The 23522-nt window shown below is 38.3% G+C and overlaps 1 protein-coding gene across 4 annotated transcripts in view; it reads left to right on the top strand.

The window, feature by feature from the left end:
- Positions 1-22154, top strand: part of ARHGAP29 (Rho GTPase activating protein 29) — a 51060-nt gene extending 28906 nt beyond the window's left edge. Inside the window, exons 1-22 of one of the 4 annotated variants that reach the window (XM_035902879.1) lie at positions 778-863; positions 2970-3066; positions 3405-3477; positions 7401-7461; positions 7924-8061; positions 8348-8412; positions 8909-9019; positions 9141-9221; positions 9526-9714; positions 9959-10096; positions 11409-11599; positions 13412-13578; positions 14139-14267; positions 14440-14538; positions 16070-16233; positions 16495-16683; positions 16841-16978; positions 18599-18831; positions 19493-19799; positions 19975-20083; positions 20450-20569; positions 21100-22154. In XM_035902879.1, coding sequence (XP_035758772.1) covers positions 3421-3477; positions 7401-7461; positions 7924-8061; positions 8348-8412; positions 8909-9019; positions 9141-9221; positions 9526-9714; positions 9959-10096; positions 11409-11599; positions 13412-13578; positions 14139-14267; positions 14440-14538; positions 16070-16233; positions 16495-16683; positions 16841-16978; positions 18599-18831; positions 19493-19799; positions 19975-20083; positions 20450-20569; positions 21100-22001 — 3588 coding nt within the window. In that variant the 5' untranslated portion in view covers positions 778-863; positions 2970-3066; positions 3405-3420 and the 3' untranslated portion in view covers positions 22002-22154. Of the gene's footprint in view, positions 1-777; positions 864-2969; positions 3067-3404; positions 3478-7400; positions 7462-7923; positions 8062-8347; positions 8413-8908; positions 9020-9140; positions 9222-9525; positions 9715-9958; positions 10097-11408; positions 11600-13411; positions 13579-14138; positions 14268-14439; positions 14539-16069; positions 16234-16494; positions 16684-16840; positions 16979-18598; positions 18832-19492; positions 19800-19974; positions 20084-20449; positions 20570-21099 lie in introns of those variants that run through there. The other 3 variants (XM_035902876.1, XM_035902878.1, XM_009647488.2) reach the window with 3 other exon arrangements.
- Positions 22155-23522: the final 1368 nt, after the last annotated feature.

Below are 23522 nucleotides of genomic sequence, written 5' to 3'. Positions count from 1 at the left end.
CGTTGCTCAAATCTCCTCAGGTGTTCCTTTGGCTTCTGGGATTCTGGCTTCCAAAACTTCTGTGGCTGTTGCTGGTTCCCAGCCTGTTCTGTGCTGGATTCAGCAAACTTTTGATGGCATGACCCAAGAGTCAGAACTTTGCAATGTCTTGCAGCATTTTGATGAGGTTGCCAAACCCACTTCAGTTTGAAGACAGCTTTGCTAGCTTTGGAAATACAGATCCGCTTCAATGCAAGCTAGGCTTGCATTTCGGGTACTAGATTCTGGATTTTAATGTATTGCTATCATAATTTTTTTTTTTTTAAAGTTTGTTATGTGCCATCTGAAGTCTTACTTAAAAGCGTTGTTAAGTTGTATACTTACTTTGAAATCTGTGGAACTATAGATAGCTAGCTGTCATTTCCAGACATGGAAAGATTACTATAGTTCATTGTTGTCAGTGCTATTGTGTGCAGTCAGGATGTCCTGGGGAAAGAGCGTGCATGCTTTAAAGTTGATGTTAAGTACATCAGCATTCCAGTGGTAGTAAGCTAGAAGAAAGCTGTTTGTATTCCACCGAATTATTAAGAGCTTGGACTAAGCTTTTTCAGCAGAAGTGGTGGTAATTCTGAAAAAAATTGAGATTGGTTATTCTGCTTGTGATGGATCCTGAAAAGAAAGGATTTCTCTGGTATATAAAGTGTAAAGCTTAAAAAAAAAAAAAAAAAACAACCAACCAACTCTTCCTGGAACAGGAAGGCAGAGTGAAACAGGCAGCATTTCTTTAGGGAGAGGCTATCTATATTAATGTCTCGTTAGCAAAGTGAAAGAAGTGCTCTTTCTCTGAAGATACTGCGGCTAATGGGTATGCGAATGTTTCAGTGGTAAGTGCTTGGACTGTACAGACAGTTTTTGTTGGTTCCTTTTAATTTTGAAATGGTTTGCGTTTCATGCCGACACTCAAATGATTTTTCCAGTCATTAGCGGCTGGTAATCGATAGATCTCGTAGTAACTACTGTTGCTTAATGATTTGGAATGCAAAGTTTAGATTTACCACAGAGTTATCTCTGGAAAGCTGAGGTTTTCATCTAAATCTGAATTTTAAAAAAATAAAGAAATCCACTGCTATTTACAAATTTGTTTAAAAAAAAAAAATCATCTGTGGAGCTTTATTGAGTCTCATTTCAAACAAAGGTGCCAGAGGCATTTTTTTAATGTAATTACAAAGCAGAGAAGAATGAAGAGGTAGGAGAAGCCTTAATTTAGCAGTGAACTGTGGCAACAGACGCTGCTAATATTTTTGTAATACGTGGCGATTTGGTTTTTTTGGGGTTTTTTTTTTTGCTGTAGGCTTATTACAACACATTCTTCCAGATCTGCAAGTAATTGTGAAAATAGCCCATGAGAAGAATACATATTTTCCGTAGTAGCTTTGTATAGAAATAGTTGTGATAAAAATGTTGATCAGGCCTGTTGGCATGCTGTGTAAGAAGGAATGGGTTCAACTGTGTTAATTTACAGGTTAAAAACTTTTCCTTTCACAAAGGAAGTCTAATGGGGGAGCAGGTTACTGTACTTTCTTTGTTTGTTACCCATTAGTGTTTAGGCACCTGGCAGGAAGTTTGAATACTTTTTAAGATTAAAGTCAGTTACTTTAATTTGCTAAGAAAATGTATATAGAATGGGCAACAGTTTGACGCGATTTAATTTTTGCTACTTCTAGGGGTCGTTGCGGTCTGTTATTTCTATATTTGTACTTGAAATGTAAGGAGAATACATAAATTAACATTGTCACGGGTCTTGCAAAAAGTGACGAGTAGGGGTGAGTAGCTGTATGTGTGACATTGCATCTCTTAAACAGATGAGCGTAAGTGTAGCTTCGGCATCCAAATGACTGAGAATATTGCATTGCTTAAAAAAAATAAACTTTTTTTTTTAAATAAATGCTAATGTGAAATAGTCATTTCTTGAAATGTAAAATTGGGAAAAAATTCCTTCCAGAGGGCTCAGCTTTGGCTCGAAGGAGTGTACACGATTTCTCTGCAAAAAAATTTCCCAGTCACCAATGAGGAAGGAGTTAAGTTGGAAACACACTAAAATGGTTGTGCTTTTTGTCTTCTCCTTTCTCCCTCCTCCCCCTTGTCCAGTAGCTGTTAATAGAAACTCTGGATGAATCATTCTTCTGGTCTCATTATTCCAGTTTGTCATGGAAGCGTGTTAAAGGCTCAGTCTTGAATGGATAAATACTTGTTGTGATCACCAGTTTAAACCATCCAGTGTGTCCAGCAATGCTCCTTTTCCTACTTTGAAACAAGGATAGTTACGCTGAGTTTCTTCCCCACTTTTAACCAGCAAAACCAAGGGGCTTTTGCCAGACTACGGAGCTAATAAGTAAAGGGGATTGCGATGGACACTACTTTTTGATAGCTTTCTGTTTGCCTGTACTCAAGCCAGAAATCCTGTGTTCTGGATATATACACAGGATTGCATACAGCTGGGGGGGGCACCCCCATAAACTACGGCTCCCGTTCTGAATTCTGAAATTTCTACCCAGAAAAGAAACAGGTTTCCAAATACTCAGCTCCATTTGTGAGCTGCTTTGTGGTGGTGCTGCCGCTGTGTGATTTGACTCTTGCTGGTAAATGACTGTTTCTGGTTGTTTTTTTTTTTTCTTTTTTTCCTCTTCCCCTCACGTTACCGTCATGTTCCCACATGAAGCTGCTTCTTAAATGGGAAGATATAGGAAGTGAGAGAATAATCTGATTTCACTGTGGGAAGCAGCTGGACCGTGCTAATTTCTTTCCTTTCGTGTTTACTTCCTTAGTAATCTTTAAAACTGTTTTTACAATTGTTCAGAAAAGTATCATGTTGCATGTTCTGTAGGAGACTTTGTGTATGAAATTTGTCTTCAGGCTTAGCAAACTTGCTTGACTGATCCCACCTCTCACCCTTCGGTTTTCTTTTTTTTTTTTTTTTTTTTTTCCCTAAGCGGTGAACTTCAAAGAAGTCAACGAAGAAAACAAGCGAGAACTCTTCAGTGAAATATTTTCTTCCATTGAAACATTGGCATTCACCTTTGGAAACGTGTAAGTTGGAATCCGGAAGGAGTTTTTAAAGAGCTCGGTGGAACTGAATCAAATAAAGACCAAACAACAAATATTAGCTGATAAACTGATTTAAATTAACCACATCCAGAACAATTTTATTGCTTTGTTTGGGTGTTTGGTTTTCTGTGGTTTTTTTTCTTATCAAGGAAAATGATGGTGGTATAGGAATTGCAGGGACTAAAAGACTACTTCTAAAAATTGTTTGCAGAACTTTTAAAGGATATTAGAAACACTACCTGAATTTTTGTTGTCGGTGTTCTGAAATTGCTTGGTGAGGTAAAGGAATGAAATAACCCAATCCTTTGTTTTTCTGGCAGTGTTTCAGACTTCCTTATGGGAGATGTAGACAATGGCTCGTCACTGGGACTTCCTGTATCTCGGAGAAGTCGGGTAGGCTAAACACGTTCTCTTGGAGTGTGGAATGAGACCTTTCAAAGGAGATTTTCATTTCAGCTGAAGCTGTGCACCATGGGGCTGGGACACTTGGAGTCTTCTGAGTGTTAAAACAAGATTAAACCCATGAAAAAAATGCATTCGAGGTTTCAGATACTTGAATGTATGCTCAGTTCTAAATGCCACTGGTGACACAAAGGGGCTAGTGCTCAAATATGTAGATGATAACCTGCTGCAGTTGTATTTGAGATCTTTAAATTGGTTAAGTGACAAGAACTAAATGCTTAAAAGTAAGATACTTGAATGATTTGCATGCTGGCATAGTTAGAATAAACCTTGTAGACCTAGAAGCTAAAGGTTTAATGACCTCTTTTTGGCTTTTAAAGACTAATATTCATTACAAAATAGTCCTTTATTCTTCCAGAGCCCAATTTGTGCTGTAGCTGCTTCAACAACAATTCACTAAGAGAACTGAAGTAGTGCTGTTAACTCATAGGTAGTCAAAGAAAAACATTAGCATTTTAAACTCCCCTTTAAACACTTTGAAGGTGAGTTTAAAAATGCTCAGTACCAAATTCTGTTCTGAATTTTTGTGTATCTAGAAGCAGACTTTCAAGTATATCAAGTCAAATTAAGTTACATGCAAGGAAAATGCAGTTGCTAACTGGTGTGTATGACAAGCGAAGTTGTAGCAAGGTTAAAAACTTCAGATTGTGGGGGTTTTTAACGGCTTCGCTGAACTGTGCTTAAGGCTTAGCATTCCTTCGCACAGGGCTGATCACAGTAATGCGGTACAGCTACAGGTGAGACGTAGTCTTTTTAAATTTTCAGTAGGTTTGATAACACACGTGTGAGAAAGATGGATGATCACAGAAATTCCACTTCTGTAGCTTCTACAAAACTCGTCTTCACAAACAGGAGGGGAAGGAGGCTACTCGGAAAACTGCTTCCAGCAGACTTGGAATCAGAGGATTAGGTTGCTGATAAAAAGTATGAAATAAAATAGTGTAGAAGCCAGCATCTCATGTAATTTAAATGAGATTATTTGAAAAAGTGCTATTTCAGCTAATGGGTTCCCCAGCAGAAGGAAGGTGCTGGATTTGCCAAGGTTTTAATCTTGTAATGGCTTTGCAATGCAAAAATGTGGTCCTGTGGAACCAGATGGTCCCAATGTATTATATTGTGAAGTGAATGCTTGGCTTAAAGATCACTCTTCTGAACATGAGGGCGGGGGAAGACCAAGGGGAAATTAGAATATAGCAAAATGAAGAAGGAATTCTATTCTAGATGTTCCACAAGTCACCAGCTTATACTTAAAAGCCCCTTTTTGTAGTGCCATTTGCTTTTCCTAACGTGGAAGTGAACAATTAAAAATTTTGGAGCAGGCAGGATAATATGGTTCAATTTCTTGGAAATCTGGCTTAATTTTAAGTGCATTTTCGTTCAGGCAAATAAATACACATTTAACAGGTGAAGTATTTCATTTTGATTTGCAATTCAGAGAGCAATTTGGAGGTCAACTAGGAGTTGAGTGTAAGGAGGAGTTGAATGCAAAATATTTAAGTAGCTGTATTAACTTTTCATTCCTGTGTACGTTCAGTCATTGAACATAGCAGCTAGCTGTATCTTAAAGATTAGAGAGTAACATTTTGGTAGAATTTAACATGTAAATGCTTTGAGGGTTAATTAAGGAGGGAGATTTTAATTGTCTGTTAAGTTAGGGACCTCCCTAACTAAGCTGTTGAGGATTGCTCTAAGGTGGGGGGAGCCTGATCTTGCTTCTCTTGACTGCAGGGGAGTCTGCATTCTTTAGTTCAGGCATTCCACTTGGAAGCTTAAGTTAAATGATACGTATACCCCCTCTTAGCAAATGTAATTGTTCTCATTTTAGCCCTTATAGTACAACCAAAAGTACAAGGTGGAAGCAAAGATATTTCTTAATTAAAACCAGAAGAGCTTTAGAATATATTGGAAGAGACGAGACAGGCATGCCTGACCTTTCATTACTCGACAGGCTGTTTGAAAGCTATTCGATGCTATGTAGATCTGAGAACATAATAAAAGAGAAGGATACAATTTTCAAAACGTGATTTGCCTCTGTCAGGGTGAGAGTTCTTGGGTACTGAGGGGGGGAAAAAAGGCAGAAGGGTCTCATTAAAGTTGAGAAGTGAAACCTATCTAGAAGTCAGGCTTTTTTGTTTGTTTTATTTTTGCTAAGCTCGCTGAGGTGGGTCACTGGATGCTGGAGGGGGTGAACTGTATGGGTCAAGTCCCGATAATAAGTTGTAGGAGATAAGTAAAAGTAGTTGTCCACGTGCTTGCTTTGAAAATGTGGTGTTCCATATTTGCAGCGGGGTGAATGTGGCTGGCTGGATGAGCATTGATTAGCTGCCCTAACTAGACTGTGCCTGAATTACTGGAAAGGAATGAACAGTTCTCGGGGCTGAAATGATTTAGCTCTTATAGAATGGGAAATAATTCTTAGGACTAGAACTTAAAGTGCCTCCTGAGTTACTATTAATATGGGTTTTTTTTCTTCTTAATATTTGTTCTTCCCTAACACCTGTATGCCACTTTAAAAATCTACTTGAAGACAGTAATACTTTATACCCAAATCAGAACTACATCTAGGAATGTTCAGGCTTTCTGTGCAACCAGATATTGATCCATCTCTAAATTCTGTTTTGGTTTTGGGTTTTTTTGGGTTTTTTTTCATTTGGTTGATAGACAGCTTTGGGTGGATTTCCCACCTGTTCTGAAAAAGCTTTTCCATTTTACTGAAACTGCCTTTTCTTAGACAGCAACTGTCTTAGGAACGAAGCTGTTCTTTAGGCTGTAGTTGGATTCTGTTCAATGTAATTGATGATTAATACCTTGCACGTTTTGGTACATGGCAAAGCTGCTTTTGCTGTGAAGTAAACAATGATTGGTGAGGGGTACTTGTGTGATTTATGATCGGTTTCCTTTTATGTTTAAAAAAACAACCAAACAGAAAAGAACTATTTGCATTATTGTTACTGTGCTCCATGTTAGCTTTAGGTCTGAAAATAAAACAGCACCAAATTCTAAAATGAAAACAAGCTGATCTTGTAAAGCTTAAGGCCACTTTGCAGCTATTTCTCAGCCTTTGTCTTCTGCCTGCTCTCAGCTGCTGAGTTTTCAAGAGTAGTTTATTAATTTAAAATGATGTAGGGTTGTGTTGGGTTTTGTTTGTTTGTTTTTTTTTAAAGGGGGTGGTGGTTACGAGGTAAACTTTTTTTGCATTTAGATTAGTTCAGGGCCTGGTTTACAGCACAGTCCTACACATAGTTCAACTTGCACAATTAAAAGGGGTAGCAAAATGCAGGATGAGGACAAAGGTAGGGATGAAATCTTGTGCTAAATTCCTTTTCTTATTGGATTAAACTCTGTCAGGTTGTCCTCATTGTCAGGGCTTCATTAGCTAGTGTTACTACTCAGCTGTTGTGCCTACAGTGCACACCTGCAAGTAATTTAGGTGAAATCATAACTTTATTCCCTTGAGGAAGAAATACAGGATTCTAATGGCTTGTAGAATGGTGTCTGTTATATCTCTCTGACATCAGGTCTGTATGAAATGCTCTTTAAAAGATAGGTGGGGATCTAAGGAAAGCTGGAGGTAAAATCAACCCCATTTGTTAAATGATAAACTCTTTCATCACAGCCTTTCAAGATTGTTGATTTAAAGGTATATAATGATTCCTTGCTATTTATTCTGTCTCAGTCGACAGCTATGGGAGCTTAGAAGGTATTGTGCCTCAGATGAGAGGGGGTTACTGTACATTCTGTTGCTTTATCTGCAAAAAAAAAAGGGGGTAGATGATGCCATTTATTTTGTTAGCATGTCAGTTCCAGTGAGAGCTTTTCTTCACTAACGTAATGTTTTGCTTCTTGTACACCAGTCTTTTGAGAATCTTTCTGTCGAGTCTGGGGGTTCACTGCATGAAAGGGATGATATTCAAGGTAGGTCATGCATTTAGTATTAATAAACACCATTCTGTATCTGTGTTTCCATCTTCTAAAATGTTGTAAATAAGTTAGTCACTTTTTTACCTATGCTGCCATTAAAACTTCACTGTAAAAGTCTGCTGTTGCAGAAGTTTTATGCTTCTGTGAATAACCAGCTGGGGGCAGGGGGGAGAATCAAGGCTTGAAGCATTTCTGTATGTCATCGTACGATCGGTGTTTTGTTGGGTCACTTTCTTTAAGAAAGTTATGCTGACCATATGACTACTGCAGATAAAATACTATGACCCTTTAATGTGTTCTAAAACCTCTGTCAGTCCTGTTTAGAGTCAACTAGCATTAAAGGCCAACTCAAGATCAGAGCTGCTTAAGCATTCACAGTTGGCTAATACTGGCTTTGCTCTCAGTGTGTGGTCATGTCTAAAATTCACTTCTTTGTGTCCGATGCTTTATTTTCAGGACATCTTCGAGCAGAGGAGGTTGATAGCATGCTCCTAAGAAATGACAGTGGGATTGAATCGGCTCTGTCCTATGCTAAAGCATGGTCAAAATATACCAAGGATGTGGTCGCATGGGTAGAAAAAAAGCTTAGCTTGGGTGAGTGGCTCTTTCTGGCATTTAATCAGCTTTGTCATGATGAAATTAAATCTGTTGTCAGGCCTCTGTGCTGCAGACTGTCAATAATGTGATTTCTAAATTAGTAGCTGTTCCACTGAAGTGGACAGAACTATCATGCATTTCCTATAATTAAAGGCTTGTAAAAAAAAAAAAAAAAAATATGGTGGTCTCCTCTGTAGCTTATCTGTTAGAGGAAGACTGTAAAAAGCATTTAGCATGTAGTACAACTGTAAGTGTAAACAGTAACTGTGAATTTTTTTAACAGAAGTGGAGTGTGCTAAGAACTTAGCAAAAATGGCTGAAACTGCTAAAGCTGTTGTTGGACACCAGGTGAGTATGTCTTAGGGGCTTTATTTTAGTGTCTTGAATATGTATTGAATGCCTTGCCCAAAAGCAAAACTTTGGGGATGTTGAGGAATGGATTAAGTTGATACAGAATTGATTTATAGTGTAAATCACTGGTTAAAAGATCTGCTATATTTTATGTCTTCCCAACTGCTATGGAAATTTGGAGATACAAATTTATTTTTCTTGAAAATGCAAAATAGCCTTATAGTTTTCACAATATGCTTTTTTTCTGTCCAGTATCTTGTATGCTTTGTGACTTGGACTTGTAGACTTCTCTTTCAGAGTGTTTTCCTAGTAAAATGAAATGTAGCTGAGAAATTAGTCATTTTCCACATTCATACCTAACTCTGACTTCCGCAAACATATAAATACCTTATTGAATTTAATTGAAAATCCAGTTCAATTTTAGAGACATTGAGAATGTCAGCATACCTCTACCTTATCTAGAATATTAATGTTTTGTTGTGTGTAATTTTAGGATTATATGCCATTCCAATCAATATTCATTAATGCTTTTCAAAATGATATTGAGAACAATCAACTTTGGCAACAAACAGCTGCTGCTCTCCAGTCTAACAAATTTGTGCAGGTAAGCTTAAAGACCAAGATAACGTTTAGGTTTTTAAAAAGTTTTGTAACAGCACAAATTATTCAAAAGAACAAACTTGCAGCCTATAAGCATTTTATTACTCTTAATGTTTCCCATCTAGCCTCTCCTTGGAAGGAAAAATGAGTTGGATAGACAAAGGAAAGATATCAAGGAGCTTTGGCAGCGAGAACAGAAAAAAATGGTTGGTATTTCTTTCATATCTAACAGTGTGCAATCTATAATTTTTCAAAAGGATGAAACTTTCAAACTAGGCTGTTGTGTGCTTCAATTCATGTGTAGAATCTGTAGGGCTTATTGGATGTGGCGTGGAACTGCCCATTTTATGACATACTTGTATTCGTAAGAGGTTATCTTTCTATGGCTGTGTACTTTGAACTGCAGCATACAGACCCATGCATAATAGCCTCTTTAAACGTTACATTAGATAACTGGAAAATGAAAATCATTAATTCCTTTTGCTTTTTTTCTTTTGCTGCATTCTTCAGCAAGAGCTGGAAGCTGCTCTAAGAAAAGCAAAGTTGCTATATACACAGCGTCAAGATGAGTATGAAAAGGCAAAATCCTGCACTGCGCGTGCTGAGGAGGAACATCTTAGCTCAAGTGGAAGCTTCGTGAAAGATTTCAGCAAGCAACTGGAAAAAAAGCGAAGGCTAGAAGAGGAAGCTCTTCAAAAAGTAAGAGGTTTTGTTCCTTGCTTGTAAAGTTAAGCCTGCACTGGTTTTACTCATGCTTTCCTAATGGGAGCACTTGAGCAAATGTTCTGTTTATAATTCTTAATTTTAATCATGCTATGTTCTTTCGCGCTTTTATCCTAAATGGGAATCTCCAATTACAAGCATCTTATGGGGTTAGTTTTCTTCTTGCTTCTAGTATCAAGGCCTGTAGTCCATCAACCCTTTATATTTGTGTTTTCTCCAGGCTGAAGAGGCCAATGAACACTATAAAGCAAGCATGGCAGAGGTTGAAGAGAAAAGAAATGATTTGGAAAGCTTTAAAAGTGATGTCTTAACACAGCTTCGGGAGCTCATTTACCAGTGTGATCTTACTCTTAAAGCTGTAAGCATGCTTTTCGTAATACGTTTGGCACAGATATATAAATACTGTTAAGACAAAGAGAAAGCCCTATCTATAGTGTCAAGTGCTCAACATAGAAAGTTTTCAAAGGACAGAGGTCAAGCCAATAGAAAAAAAGGAAAACTTTTAATATGTTTGTGGTGTTCTCTTTCTATTAGGAGTTTAAAAAAAGGGGGGGGGGGGTGTTATGCATGTCTTGAGTGGTTTGGGGTTTTTTTATGAGCTGTTGCCTTGCAAGAACCCTGAGTACACAATTCTTGTGAAATCTCTCCAAGAATATTGATGGCAGCAGCGTTACTCTGCTGTTTAAGAGTACAGCTCCCATTCCCATATTTTCATTAGTGCATTAGCAAAGGTGTTTGGCTCGAGCACAGAATGGACATGAACATCGCAGCATGGAGCCTGCTAATCCTGATGACAGTCTCAATTACTACAGGATCTACTGCAACTAATTTAATGTATTAATGCATGTAAATAAGCAAAGGATTGTCAAAACAGTGTATCTACATATACAGTTTTTAAAAAAGTTTTAAGAGTGCATGATGCCAATAGATGTGTACTTTTTTTGGATGAGACAAAGACAATTTAATGCTCGGCTGGGGAAGGAAAATGAAAAACCAAACACACACCTCCCTCCCCGAACAACCCCAAAACCGACCCATAAGACCAGTAGAAAGCTTAGACAAACTTGTCAGTTTAAGTATATCTAAATTGCGAACTCCTTTGCAACCCTAAAGCTGAAGAAGCAGCCATGTCGTGCCCCCTTCCCTGGTCTCTGCCTTGTGATAAAATACTTTGGAAGTTTTATGTAATTTAACAAAGAAAGCATTCAGTTAATCTGTTCTGTTGGGACGAGGAGTTTTGTCCATTTCTCGTCTCAGGGTGATATGGAGCTTATATGGGTTTGGAACGCCAACTACTTCGTCATTGTAGTGATGACTAAAATTTCTCCCAGAGCATGAAAAATGCCTTTTTGGTAGCAAAAAATCTTGCTGTTTATCTTGATCAACCCAAAGTGGGAAGCCATTGGAATTGTCTTTGTTACTTGGAGGATTCAACAACCCAGAGAGAAAAGGAAGACTAGTATCTATACTACAGATGAGTTTTTTGCAGTTGACTTTCAGGAATCTTGCACAAAGGCCATCCCTACAAACGTTACTGTTTTCTAGAATTTTTCTAGTCTTGCTGTCTAAACAATTTTCTGCTGGGTTATTAATTTGGGTTGAGCAAAGTGTAGGTGAAATATCTAGTAAATGATCTACAAATACTGAAATTTCTTTTTTTCTCCCAACAGGCAACAGTTAACCTGTTCCAGCTGCAGCACGCTCAGGTTGTTTCTCTTCCAGTTAACTGCCAGTCCCTCTGTGAGAGTGCCAAACTCTATGACCCTGGTCAGCAGTACTCAGAGTTTGTGAAAAGTTTGCCAAAGGAAGGTGTTCCTATTGAATCAGGTTCTTTTGAAACCCAGAGTTCCCAAGTTGATGGGTGAGTCCCAAGCTACAGGTGGCATTTGCTTGGTGTAGAATTAAATGCTAGGCACAGGTGTTCAACAGTAAAACAACACTTCTGGAGGAATTAAATGAATCTTGGTGTTTTACCGTGCTTTACTATTCTCTGTTCTTTGACTCGTCTTTGGTAGATTATATATAATGTTGACATTAAAACCTGACTCTAAATTCTGAAGCAGAATGTCAATTTGTGTAATAAGACTTGCTAAACCATTCACAAGTGTTGTGCAAGAATTGACTGATTAACTATTTTAATGTAGATGCTGCTTAATATGAAAAATGTAAATTTTGAACTCTGTGGTACAGTGTGGCGGTAGCATTTGATAATCAGTTTAGAAAGTCTGAGGAGGTGGTGGGTTTCCTCTTCTGCAGGCCTTGCTGCTACAATACCTTCTTTTGTATTGTTTACATTTGGCAACTTTTTGCCAGGAAGTGTTGCTCAATTTCTGTCTCATGCTGTGTGACTAAAAAAAGCTGAGAGTCCACATGTCCCTATGTTATAACTTAGTTATTATTTTTCCAACCTGTGTGAAATGGTAGGTTTTTTTGGCTGTTAATCTATTAAAGATACAGTTAATGTGGAAATAAAGACTATGAGGCAAAAAGACAATTCCTGAGTGTCCGTCTGCCCAACGCTTTTCCACCTTTAACTTGTATACTAGTCATCTTGGCACTAAAGCACCAGAATATCCATTCCGATCTGTGTGTTTCACAGTTCTACAGGAAAGTGTCGTCATCGTCTTTCAAAAGGAAACTAAATACAAAAAACCAAACCCTTGAGTCAGACTTCTACCAACAAAAGCCAGGAAATTCAAAGTTAAAGCTGAGATTCTTAGTTCTTGTCTGTAAATTTCCTGCCTTTTAAGACTGATTTAGGCTATGCTCATAAACTTTGACTTGGGGGATTTAACTGTGCAGCTCCCTGAGAAACTGATGAGCATGAAATTTCAAATTCTTTGTGTGCTCTCCCAGCTATTTACTGCTTAAGATTTATAGGAGTGTGTTTTTTCTCCTCCCCTCTCCCCGCCTTTTGGGTTTTTTTGACATGGCCTTTGTAATTCTTCGTGTACTTGAACGATCATTTTTGTTGTTTAGGTCTGCATTTAATTAAGAAACAGTAGCTTGGACAAATGCAAATTCTAATGTTTTTAAGACTTTATTTCCTTCAGCTGGATAGGGTAGAATTGATTAAGGAACAGCTTCCTGACTGCTAAATGTGGCTAGCAGGCCATTTTGTCCACAGGGTGCTGCAGCATTTTACAGTAATTACTTTTATCAGTTTTCTGCTCTTATATTGAGAGCAGATTTTTACAACAGACTGACTGTAAGCTCTCTGGCAGCTTCAACGTATTTTCTGTGCTTTTAAAAAAGCACAGCATTTTAACACCTATATGTTTATAGGTGAATGGCCCTGATGGCTGGGCAGAGAATCTTTCGGAGGAAAGCATAAATGTAGGATGAGGTACCCTCTGAATTATTCTGATCTTTGAATGAACAGATTTGCTGTTTTTTCAAAGTCTGCAAAATAACAGTCATAGTGTCTTGCAGAGATGTGGAAAAGCTGATTTACAGGGGGAAGGAAACACTGGGAAATTGCACTTACTTAATTAAAAATAAATTGCCACACTTTTTTTTTAATTTGGGCTGTAATAATTACATGTCAAATATGTATGTTCATGACAAGCAATTACATGAAGCATTTTTAGTGCCCAGGGATAAAAAAAAAAGACAGTGCTTTTCATTTAATTCTATCTTATTCACTCTCCAAATTACTTTCTTCTTTCTGCAGGGTTTTTAATAAGCAATCAACCAACAGTGTCCATATGTCACATGGTAACTTATCTCAGTGTTCAGGAGATTTTCCTGCTCACACGTTAGATGATGTGGGAAGCCCAATTTATCATCGTTCGCAAAAGATTGGAGAGAAGAGATCTTCCAGCAGCACTGACATCCAAGGTAGATGTTCTGTATTTCATCTGGAGTTCAGTCTCTAAATAAAAATACCAGAAAAAAAAAAAACCAGGTGCTTGATGGCTCACTGTCAGAAATGTAGCACTGAAGAGCTTAAAAAAATATATTTTATAGTTTGAAGCCTATAAAAAGGGTTATGGTACTTGAGCATAAGGACAAATGAAAAGCTGCCTGTGTACTTAGATTCTTTGACAAGAAAGGTGAGATGCAATTCAAACAGCAAGTACTGTCAATGTCAGTGTACTAAACTATTTCAATCAACTTCAGTTATTTTAAAATCCATTGATTTTGTAAATACTACATTGATTTTGGGTCTTTTGCAAAAGCACAAGTGTCAAGTTTCTGAAATTTTCTTACATCCCGAAGCTTTTACAGGCATATATGCTATGTTGGTTGGGGTTTTTTTTTTTTACTATATTGCATGTTCATCTAACTTTTGCAATATCTTCCTACTCTGAATATAATCATAGATAGTCGTTAAATAAAAAGAAAAGAATGTAGTTTTGTCCTTGACATTTGGAATTTGCGGATTTTCTTTTCAAAAGCAATACGAGGACCACCACCATTCAGATCATGGTCAGTTGGCAACCAGAGTGGAGGAATGTGCAGTGATTCTGAAAGTGCAGGGGGAAGCAGCGAGTCACGATCCATGGATTCTCCATCTGCTAGCCCAGGTACAGCTACACTCACTGCTATATTAATTTGAAGTCTCTTCTTTGGACTGTTTTACATCTAATGAAGACATGGCTGTTAGTTTAGCAAATGTGGGACAGAGCGTATATTGGAAGTGAGCAGTTGGGTGGAACTGATACTTAGAGCTTCCTGAAAATTTTTCTTATCTACTAGGGGATTTTAAAAGACGACTTCCCCGAACACCTTCCACCGGTACTATGTCATCTGCAGATGATCTTGATGAAAGAGAGCCACCATCTCCTTCAGACTGTGGTAATGTTGTTTCCATACCTGAAGTCCCCAGAAGATGCTTTTTGTTGTAGTGTGTGGCTTTTTTTTTTTTTTTTTAATGTGCTTAAAAAAAGTGTGTGAACAAGGCTGTGATTACCAACAGCATTGTTTTTCAATACAGTGTGCATCCACTTGAGGTTAAGAGCTGAAGAATCATGTTCAAGTCATTTTAATGAAGCGGTGCAGAATTGTTTTTGTACATTTAGATTAACTATATGGGCAGCCTTTGAATATTTCTAGAGTCTTCACCCTCCTGAGGTAAACATAAATGATCCACTAAGCATTCCCTCAGACATTTGCATTTAAAATTAGCTGCCTGGCAATGAGGGTATGTAAGATCACTTCTAAACTTTGAACTGAAATGCGCAGATGCAGAGAGCTGGTAATTGGCAAACTGGAAGAAAGTGGATCCAAATGTTTAGGGTAATAATTGAGACTTTACCCTTTTCAACTTAGATAAGCAAGTTTGGTATGTCTTTCCCAGATTTGACCAGACCACTTCTAATTTTCCAATTAATTTTGACTGTGTAAAGACAGTGTTGCCACAGGTACTGAAACCCGAATAACTGGATTATCAAAAATAGTTCTGTCAGACATCTGCAGTACTTACAAACTAGTTCTGAAATATTTGTGGCACTTGCTCAGTAAAGCCTTTAGGAAATTCTTCGGTTAGTCCTTATTTCCTAAATATATATTTTGCCTTCTAGGAATGAGCCTTGTGGTTAACAATACTAATTTAGATCCAGATTTAAAACGTTGCAACATGTTAATGAATGCAAACTTTCACTTGCAGTGGTATTGTTTAATCAGTACTTGGGCTTTTAAGAAACTTTCTGGGCAATTAACTGTATGTGTTCATTTTAAGTTTTTGTTAGTAAAACTAAGGATGTTGGTTCACAGAGTTTTGTTGACAGGATTTGAAGTAAATTGCTGGGAAAAAAGTCACAAAAAGCACCAGTTGCTATTCTGTTTTAGAATCCTCTAGAAAATATTTGGACATTATCGTAGGAGATTGGGAATCAGTGATTCTTTTTTATTTAGGTGGGTTCTGCTGCGAGTGTGTGTTAATTCTTCCCTGCTGCAAAGTATGCTTTCTTAGGTATTTCAGAAACACTACGGGCCAAACCATAATGTCATCTTTCATCCTCCAGTACAGGATTTTGAAATGCATAGAACGAAACTTTCATGAATAGCTGCCTGAACTGCAGGGCAGTTGGAATTAAATGTCCTAATATTTGCATGTGCCATTAATACAGGAGAAAATAGAAATACTTAAAAATGCAGAACCAGTGGTTTGAGTCTGCTTTTATGTAAGATTATTTGATAGTTAATGTGTCTGTTACATAAACTGTAACATTGTTTTGCTTCCTTGTGATGGAAATGTTTTTGATTTCTTTGATAGTTGCTGTTACTTACAGAATTCTGTGTTCTCCAGCAGGGTTCTGAAAAATCAGAATAAATACCCTGTCCCAATAGTAGGTATGAATGACTATAACAGAGAAATTCTCTCCAGGTTTAAATGATCTGACATCTGAAACTGCAAATTCTCCAGGACCTTTTAGAAATGCTAATATGTCCAAAGCAGCGCAAACGCACAAACTACGGAAGCTCAGAGCTCCATCTAAATGCAGAGAATGTGACAGCTTGGTGGTATTTCATGGAGCTGAATGTGAGGAGGTAAGTTGAAAAGTAGTTTAAATTGCCGCTTGGGATTTGTGTAAACTCAGGAGTTTTGGAAACTTGCATTATTTTTCTGTATAAAAAGCACAGACTTTTTGGCTTGTAGAATCATCGTGAACTCAAAAGCATGAGCACAGCAGACTAATAGTAAACGTTTCCTTTTGCTCGCATATGGGGTGACAAACAGCAGAGGTGTTTCTTATGGTGTCAGATTGTATCAAACCATGTGCTTTTTTTTTTTTTTTTTCTCCCCTGTAGTGTTCACTTGCATGCCATAAAAAATGTTTAGAGACTTTAGCTATTCAGTGTGGGCACAAAAAACTTCATGGAAGGCTTCACTTATTTGGAGTGGAATTTGCCCAAGCTGCTAAAAATGTTCCCGATGGCATTCCTTTCATCATCAAAAAGTGTACATCAGAAATTGAAAGCAGAGCACTGAATGTCAAGGTATGGTCAAGTTTGTTTTATAAAACTTAAGTACGAATGATCTTTAAAAAAAAAAACCAAACAACACCTCTCAAGATGTTAATGCTGCACTATTGATATCAGCTGTGTTTTACACTTGCCAAATTAAAATAGACTTGCGCTGGTCTTTTAATTCCAGGGCATCTATCGTGTGAATGGAGCCAAATCAAGAGTTGAAAAGCTCTGTCAAGCTTTTGAAAATGGAAAGGATTTGGTTGAGCTCTCAGAACTCTATGCACATGATATCAGCAATGTTCTCAAGTTGTATCTCCGCCAGGTATGTACTTGAGAGGTCAGATGGAAAACCAGGGTAGTATATTTCTTCAGTACAAGGGGAAAAAACAAATCCTTTTCAGCAGTCCTGCAGTAGAAGATTAAATGAGTGCCTTGTATATTTGCAGTAGGCTGCTTTATTTTTCCCACGGAGCCTGTGACAGGGGCAGGGAAAGCTGTGAGACTGCTGACTGCTGGTATTACAATCTGTATTCCACATGGGCATAATGTCTCTTTAAATATTAGTACCATACGCAGAACAAGCTTTTGTTTATCCACTTGTAGTGAAGCTTTGATTTCTAAATCCTTTCCGGTTACTGAATTTGCCGGTCTTAAGTCAAGTTTAAAACTTTTCCATATTCTTGCCTCCTCACACAGAGAGATGCTAGTATATTGCTGTTAACATACACTAACAAAAATTTCATTAAACGCTCAGAATGGTCATGATGATGTGTTCATTATGGAGGGATTATCCATCTCTTTCTTTCAAAATGGAGCTTTAAAGCTTTGTGACTGAGTTTTCCAAAACAGTTTCAGTATGTATTCAGTATGAAAAAATGAGGCTGGGATGTTGCCCAGTGAAATTACTGAATCACTCTGCAAACTTGTTAACCTTGAAAGGAATAATCCTTAGCTGCATGGTCCTGTCCTCTTCCTTACACTGACGGTCAGAGATGAGCATTCCAATCTTATGATCATCATTAAGTAAAGTGCTTTTGAAAAATTACAAAGGTGTACTCTGCCTACTTATTCAAAGAAAAAGGTAGTGCGTTATATACGTCATACTGGGGTACCAGTTTGAGGCACTGTGCTGTATTCTGAATAGGGCTCATAATTAGAAAAAAGAAAAGTAAAATAACATGTTTTCTTCTGGCCTTATTACTACTTTTATAGCTGATCCGTTGGTGTGGGTTTTAGGTAAACCTGCCCTTTTCAAATGCAGGAAAAGTGCTAGGAACATGTAGTTAAGACATTTTTAGACAGAGTCCTGAGTTAAACCCTATCTGAGACTAATTATTAAAGCTAACTGTTTTGAGTTTTATCTAGTCTTCCTACTTTTTGCTTTTATCTAAGCTGGGGCAATGCAAATAGCCAGGTCAGGTTTGAGGGGTTTGTCTTTTTCTGTAATTTTTTTTTATTGTTAATGTTCATTTTCATACTGAAAGAATACTTCAATCACAATTCAAAATAAATGTTCCGTGGCCTAAAATTCACATTTAAAAAATGGAATATGGACCAAATTTGATATGTATTTGTAATATACTATCAAAGACTGGAAAGAATAAATAACTGCTCTACTACTTTGGTATTGCAGTTTTTATGCTCCCTCATAGCGGTCACTTTCTTGAAATCTCTACCCATATTGATAAATGCTCAGTCTCAAAGCTATTGCAGGAAAGGGCAAGCAAAGGATTTCTGAAGAAAGATGTAAGGAGGAATGGTTTTGTTACCTGGGATTGGATTTGACAAATCATGGTTTGAGCTAATGAACAAGGATTAAACAATGTTATCATCTAAGAAAAAAGATACTAGACCCAAACAAAGCTGAAGGAAAAACAGGAAGGAAACAAAGAAGCTAAAATTCAGGCCTGAGTATGTTCCTGAAATGTTCTTATTTCTTCAGCTTCCAGAACCCTTGATTTTGTTTCGGCTTTACAATGAGTTCATTGGACTGGCAAAAGAAAGCCAGAACGTTAATGAGGAATTGGACGCTAAACAAGCTAGCCCCAAATCAAAGAAGAGACAGTCAATCTGTATTGAACTGAATAGGATCATCATTAAAATTAAAGATCTTCTGAAACAGCTGCCTGTACCAAACTATAACACTCTTCAGTACCTTATTGGACACCTTCACAGGTGAGAAAAGACCTTAAATGCAAACTGATACTGAAAAATAAACTGCTGTATGCTGCGTACTAGGAAACTCTTGCACCCTTTTGATCACTGTAGAGGAAGAAGTCATGTACACCGTAGAAGATGTTGTTCTGTTGCTGTTTCTTTTTCCAATAGCTCCATTGTTCTTGATTCTCTGCTAGCATTAGGGCCAGCAAGTAGTAACTAGTGGCAGCTGCAGGGACCTAGGTGTGATTTAAATTAGGATGTGACCCAGATAAGGCAGTGACTTGGTGGCTATTGACAGAAAATTGAAACTCTTATCATGTCTGTTAATAACCATTCCCCAGTTACATTTCGCTTCCTTGTCCGCCAAATGCTGGATTGTATGATGATGTGTGATGAGGATGTATCAAGCTGATGACTACCAGTAAAAATGGGTAATATTGGGCCACAGCTATGTTATTACTTAGAATGAGAGACACGTTCTTTTCCCCAACCCCAGAAATGCCAAATAGCCACGAATAACGTTAACCATTCTGCCTGCCTACCAAACCCACCTTCAGTTTTTTTAATTGTCTTTTAGCCTCTTTAGACATAATATTTTAATATCTAAAATATTTCTGAAGTAGTAAAACCCTCTAATGCTGGGGGTTTGGGGTGGTTTTCTTCCCTCTTCACACAGGGTTACAGAACAGTCTGATGAAAATAAAATGTCAGCCAGCAACCTTGGCATAATATTTGGCCCAACTCTGATCAGGCCACGTCAAACAGACGCTACCGTTTCTTTGTCGTCGCTTGTGGATTACCCTTATCAGGCCCGGGTAGTGGAGCTGCTCATAACGTACTATGAAAAGATATTTGACGTTTCATTGAAGCCACTTCTGAGCACATCTCAGTCTGAAGAAACTGCCGTTACAGTCAGAGTTGCTTTATCAGCAGAAGAGAGGGAGCCACAGCAGCAGAGGAAGTCGTCTGTTGCTGCAAAGGAAGTGAGTGACTTTTCTTTGTGCTGCCACAGCATTACCTGTGCCATCTTAACTTCTGTGTCAAACGCTGCTGCGTTCCAGAGCACACTCCTACTAAATCTTTGTGGGGTGTTTTTTTGCTAAGGAGTGCCTTTCCTTTTGAGTTCTCATTTACTTTTGCTCTGACTTTTGTCAACAGGGTATTCTGATAGCTGCAAGTGAAAGCAGAGCTTCAGAAACAGCTGCATTGGTTTGGGAATCGAACAATAGCAAGAATACAAAAGAACAAGTAGACCCATCTGTAACTGGTTAGTGCGCTTTTATTAAGTCTTGGGGTGGGTGGATAAGCAGTCATGGATGCATTAGATGGTAGTGCATGCAGCTTTTCAATTTAGACAGAAGCAAGTGATAAAACCTGCTTGTCACTGTTTGAGATGCTGTTTATCTTTGCAAGAGGAACAGAGAATTAAATCTTTGTAAAGGCTTTCAAGCAACCAGTATTTATGGGATCAGAGCTTGAAGTATTTGGTGGGAGAATGCAACAGTGTTTTGGCTTCTCCCTTAAAAAAAACCTACAAGATAATTATGCTGTGACTGTGGATTTCTGAAATCTGCTATGATGCTGCAAACCAGTATCCAGCAATTAACATGTGTTGACCATTGTTTTCCCCCAGAATGTGTATCAGTGCTGCTCACTGGAACTAAACCAGAAGGCTCTGGGAAGAGTAATTCTCAGACAGACTCCTCAGCTACCAGCGTTTTGGATGTTACTATTTCTGCTCCAAAAGAGCCAGGTTTGCTAACCTAACTATAAATCTTCTATAAGATTTTTTTTTTCCTGTTTATCTGCCTGTGCTACTACAGTGGTTTGGTTTTAATGTAGGTAGGATTTCATCTACTTTCTTTAGGAGTAACTATACATGATCCCTTTTAATTATACTGATTTTCAGCTGGTGTCACCGGTTCAGTCATGTCCTGTACATTAACAGTGCAACATACTGAAACATACTAAAACTGAAAATATTCAGGGATGGGAAAGCACCAGCCAAAAAAAAAAGTGCAATGTCTCTTTGCCTGTTTTCTCTTTAGTGTCTTCCTTGGTTACATCTGTGGTGTGTGTTTTACTGCTATTGAAATGCTAACGTTTGGTTAGAGTAGGGTAGTCCTAGTATGTATGCAAGGTATAGCTAAAAACTGTTAGCCTGTTAAAATACTGGCCATCAAGGGATCATTAATAAAGCTCATCTTCTGTTGGCAAAAGTCTTGCTGACTTCTCTTTATACTTGATGCAAAGATCCAGTCACATCTATTTGTGTGTTTCTAGGTGATGCTGTGAGTCCAGCTTCAGAGAGAGACAATGATTCATTTGTTTCTCTAGGTGAAGACAGCTGTAAAATGAACTTATTTCCTGCAAAACCTAACCGTCAGATTACCAAAGTTCCATTGCGGGTTCCAAGGACAAAACCGTCTGCTCGCCCTGTGAGCCTACCTGTGGACCGAATACTTCCTCCGTGTGTTTTGAATGAAAGAAATTCACGAAATGCAGGAGCAGTAAGTCCAGAGAAGCTTGGCAGGAGCCCTACTATTGAAGAAGTTTCAGAGGTGAAGGCGCTCCCTGCTCTTAGCACCTGCTGCAGACTTCCTTGTTACGACACCCAGATGCTGCGAAAAACTTGGGACAAGCAATATAAGCAGTATGATATCACAGCAAGGACAGCAATGATTGTGACTAATGTGCCCCAGGAGAACCGAGCACTTGAGAGTGGAACTGCAGGTGCCTTATCTTCATCGTGCAGCATGGGTAACAATTCAGCTAATGCCATTCTTCCTAGTAAGCCATATTCTGTTTCTGTCAGGTCAGGAAGGACAGCAACGGAAGGGAATGGTCCTGATGCCAATCCTCTTGCTGCCTTCAGGGCACCAAGAACATTGCAACCACCCCCAGGGACATTTTATAAACCACCCTCTAACAAATCAAAACAAAATGAAGAGGGTTCTTTTGCTAAAGCTTGTGCGCCAACCAGCACTAGCTCTGTGCTTCACCAGGATAATACTGTGAAACTGGTTAGGAGCTCTGCACTTCCATCGGGTGATCCTGAACAAAACACAGATGAACAAAAAACTAGCTCAGAGGATATTCACTCCACGGACCTGAAGCCTACTTACCAGAGACTGAGACCAAAAAGGATCCAAGAACTGGAACACAGGGAAGCTCATTTTGTATAGGGTGCAAATTCCTCTTGGACTGTATGCAATTTGTTGATGTTGCCAGTGGAGGCTTCCCTTTGCCCCTTCATCTATGGCCTTCCCTTGAGAATCCCACTTTTGTGCCATATTGGAGTTATTTTTATATATGCAGCATTTTAAAAATGGGGGGGAGGGCTGGGGAATTGTGAAGGAAATAAGTAAAACTTTTTGTAATTCAGAAGCTTTTCATAAAGATTTAATGCATTCCCAGTCTAGATTCAGCTAATGGGTTCATTGAATAAGACACTGAGCTTCATTTCATTGTATGGAATGGAGTGCTTATTCATAGAGACACAACTATTGCATGTAGCAGTGAAAGGAGCCATTTTCATAATAGACATTATAATAAAAATGGAAGGTTTAATGTTCACTGTCTAAGCATAAACCAAAGCTTGTGCTTTGCTCTGTAAAAGCATTTGTTCAGTTTTCTAACCTGTGCAATTAAAGCTTTGCTCCTGAACAGACTTACGTACTGGCCAGCATGGCCCATAATTATGTATCATATGTGTATATTTTAAGCAGACATGGTTATCTGTTGCCAGTTTTCTATGTTGTCACTTTAATATTTTTTTTTTTTGTACAGCAAGGATGCACTTACTGAGCTTTACTATTCAGAAGCAGCAATCAATCCACATCTGGTTTCTTGTATAGCTTAGCGAGTGGGGCAAATGTGCACAGCCTGGTTCGTTTGGATGCCCTTCTGGAGAGACTCTCAGTTGCTGTGGTGCTGTCTTTCCCAGGTGATGAAAAGGCAGTGAGTTGCTTGCTATAGATCAGTTTCACCGTTTAACCTGGTGTAACTGAAATGAAGAGCACTGTTTCCAAGTTTTGGTGAAAGAGCTGAAAATAACCAAAAATCTGCATTAGTAGGTGCATCTAATGGTTTTCACTTTGTATTAAATGGTTTTTATGTGTACACTGTTATATTTGCTTTAAAATATATTAACGTGTTAACATTTCAGTGACTCTATGGCTTCTATATCTGGATTTCTTCTAACTTATTAAAATACAGACAACTGGCCTTTGCAGTAGTATAGTACTGTGCGGCATCTGTCTTCCGGGGACAGGGGGTGGTACTCTTTTCTTTATGACTTTACAATTAGCTTGACCCTTTCTCACATATTATACAGTTATTTTTTTAGCATAGTACTTTCTACTGATAAAAGAACCAAGAGGACTCTCAAAGGACAAGAAAAGCAAAGAATCACTTTTCTGTCTTTACAAGGTAAAATACACTGGACTTTCCTACTCCATTCCCTTTGTCCTTCTTAAGATATCCCAAATAAAATCCCACACTGCATTCAGTGGACGTAATCTGATTTTAGTTTCTGGAACAAAAGATACTAAACTTGCAATGCTGAACAAGGATGTCCCGTTTCCCCAGGAGTGTGGCTTGTGCTCCTGGCAAAGGCCATGCTGTGCTGGATAGCTCTGGCCATGCTGGGAGCCATCTCTGTGGGGAGCTGCCTCGCACTACAGAAAAGCTGAAGATGCCAGATG

Source organism: Egretta garzetta, unplaced genomic scaffold (genome assembly GCF_000687185.1).
Source record: "Egretta garzetta isolate BGI_Z169 unplaced genomic scaffold, ASM68718v1 scaffold149, whole genome shotgun sequence".
Taxonomy (NCBI): domain Eukaryota; kingdom Metazoa; phylum Chordata; class Aves; order Pelecaniformes; family Ardeidae; genus Egretta; species Egretta garzetta.
The sequence above is the reverse complement of the archived record's forward strand: the minus strand, read 5'-3'. Positions and strand labels throughout refer to the sequence as shown.